Genomic DNA, 2,904 nt, shown 5'->3' with positions numbered 1-2,904 from the left:
GGAGCGGGCAGGGACGGAGCGGGCGGCCCGGGTTGGCGAGCGCAGGGAGAGCCGTAGCGGGGACGCGGCCGCCTCGAACCGGGACGCGTTCGCAGAGCATCTGCCACCCACCCTCTCTGCTACCAGGCTCTATGTGGGACGGAGCTGGCCATGGAGAAGTTGTACTTGGCGGGGAGCAGCGTATGGACGACCAACGGCTCTTTGGGGAACGGCAGCCTCCGCCTGGAGAACCAGACCTCCGGGAGGAACAGCACCACGGACCCCCTGAAGAGGAACGAGGACATGGCCAAGGTGGAGGTGACAGTCCTCTGCCTCATCCTGTTCCTCGCCCTGACAGGCAACCTGTGCGTGCTGCTGGCCATCCACACCACCCGGCAGAAGCACTCCCGCATGTACTTCTTCATGAAGCATTTGAGCATTGCTGACCTGGTCGTGGCCATCTTCCAGGTGCTGCCCCAGCTCATCTGGGACATCACCTTCAGGTTTTATGGGCCAGATTTCCTTTGCCGGTTGATCAAGTACTTGCAGGTAGTGGGGATGTTTGCTTCCACCTACATGCTCTTGCTGATGTCCCTGGACCGTTGCTTGGCCATCTGTCAGCCTCTGAGGTCTCTGCACAGGAGAGCGGACCGGGTCTCTGTCCTTCTCACCTGGCTGCTGTGCCTGCTGGTCAGCATCCCTCAGATCCACATATTTTCTCTGAGGGATGTGGGGAATGGGGTTTATGACTGTTGGGCAGATTTCATCCAGCCCTGGGGACCTAAAGCCTATGTCACCTGGATAACTCTCATGGTCTACATCATCCCCGTGTTGATGCTGAGCATCTGCTATGGCTTAATCAGCTTCAAAATCTGGCAGAACGTGAAGCTTAAGACAGCTCACGGGCCCAACACGGGTCTGAGCTCCGGCTCCCGCAGCGGGATGGCATTTGCCAGGGTCAGCAGCACCAGACTCATCTCCAAAGCCAAGATCCGGACAGTCAAAATGACCTTCATCATAGTGTTAGCTTTCATAGTGTGCTGGACTCCTTTTTTCTTTGTGCAGATGTGGTCTGTGTGGGACACGAATGCTCCGCAGGAAGGTATGTCCTCTCCTCTCCCGTAGCCTTACGTTTGCATGGACTGCTTGGCTCAGTCACCGCAGGCACACCGACAGCGGACTCGCAGGCTGCGAGCGACAGCCAGAAACTGTTTCGAGCCAGGTCTCGGGGCTGGGAGGGAGACAAGAAAAAGTCCTGAACATGGAAAAACCACCCGACAGGCAGCCACGGCTGTGCCTGAGCTTCCCTCGTACAGGCGAGAGCTAGCTTAGCCCCAGGGAAGTTCAGAGTCACCACAACTCAGGTGTCGGGCGGTGTGGATGGTGACTCGGGAGGTTTTCACTGTCCCCGGGTGCATGAGCTCAGCACTCCCAGGGCTGCTCAGGGGTCCCCAGTGGTTTGATTGCCTACCCTGAGTGCTGAGGTGCACCAAGGGCTGCCTGAGAGCTCAGCCCCCACTGGTGCCTAGCGCGAGGGTGACTGCAAAAGAAACCTGCCTGAATTATTTTCCTTTGCTTTATTGTTTTGTCCTCATTGACTTCTTTCCTTTCTACTCTTCTGCCCTCTTTTTCCACTTCTCTTCTCCCATTTCTATCCACCCCGGGACTGTGCTGCTGTTTTTTTATCTCTGACTGGAGCGCGGTTCCTGTGGAGAGCCACTGATTTATGAGTAAAGGCTTTTCCTAAAGGACGTGGTGTCACTGATTTGCTATTTTTTATACTTGGTGCTGGCTGCTCCTGTCATCACTACGGTTGCAGACAGAGTAAAATATATTACCCTCCTTGTTCTTGCATGCTTGTAGCTGTGCGAGTCTTTGCTGTTCCTGGGTGGAGGTGGCCAGAGGTCCCTCTGCACCCACAGGGACAACCGGCTGGGAAAGCTTAAAAGAAAAACTCGGCACAAGTTTGCGAGATGGGAGAAAGGGGAAAAAAGTGCTTCCAGGGACCACTCCTCCTTGGACAGAATGACCCAATTTAACAGAAATGCTGAGTCTGGGGATGCCAAAGACTGATGAGGAGCTGTGACCCCCTCCCGGGCACCCCAGCAGCCCTGCTGCGGCGAGGGCTTCACAGGGGAGGGCACGGCTGGCTTACACTGTGCGGTTTTCCCCCTTCTTTAACCCTATTCCAGCTATACATTGCTCTGGAAAACCTGACATGTCCTGCAGCCTGTGCACATGCTTCTTCCCTAGACCAAAGCTGGTAACCTGCCTGGCTCCAGCTCTCCTTACTTTTTATTGCTTCTCTCTGCTTCCTACATTTCAGGTGAAGTGATGCACAGTTTTTTAACCTCCCTCGGTGCTCCAGGCTGCCGTCTCTTGGTTTTCTCCCTGATTCAGGCTGGTTGAAACTTCTAGCTTTTAGCCAGAAACTTCTAGCCCTGGGATGAAGCTGCATCTCTCCCTTTTGCTGTATTTCAAACCCGCAATCTTGAGGGCTTCCACCTGACTTGTCGGCAAACAAATCTCTGCCGCTCTGCTGATTCCTGCGGCGAGGTGTTCACAGCTCACACCCTGCCTGCTGACTCGGGAAACTTTCCCTTGCTTGCCCTGTGATGCCTTTTCTGCTTTGCCTTGCTTTTGTGTAGTGAAGTAAGATTCAGCCGTGCTGAGTCGTAACAAACTCCCTTCCTCCACATTTCTGTTGCTCGGGGGCTGGTGTCAGCGGTAAATGTGGGAGTTTTGCCAGAGCATTTGCTGGAGGCTTTCATGGCACGGGAATAAAAGCCTTGGGCAGGTTATTGAGGATAGCATATGCTGGGAGACCCCAACCCTACCTCCCAGGCCCACCTTCCTCCTCACTGGCTGCCCAGAGGCAGGAGAGGGGTGGCAGGGTCAGACCTCTCTGCAGAAGAAATGGGCTGC

The 2,904-nt window shown here is 55.1% G+C and overlaps 1 protein-coding gene across 1 annotated transcript in view; it reads left to right on the top strand.

Moving 5' to 3' along the window:
* Window positions 1-150: 150 nt before the first annotated feature.
* Window positions 151-2,904, top strand: part of OXTR (oxytocin receptor) — a 5,674-nt gene continuing 2,920 nt past the window's right edge. Inside the window, exon 1 of the mRNA XM_010153113.1 lies at window positions 151-1,081. Within this exon, the coding sequence (XP_010151415.1) occupies window positions 151-1,081 (931 nt within the window). The remainder of the gene's footprint in view (window positions 1,082-2,904) is intronic.

This window comes from Eurypyga helias, unplaced genomic scaffold, assembly GCF_000690775.1.
Source record: "Eurypyga helias isolate BGI_N326 unplaced genomic scaffold, ASM69077v1 scaffold12386, whole genome shotgun sequence".
NCBI classification, from domain to species: Eukaryota; Metazoa; Chordata; class Aves; order Eurypygiformes; family Eurypygidae; genus Eurypyga; species Eurypyga helias.
This window is presented reverse-complemented; position numbering and strand designations above follow the sequence as displayed.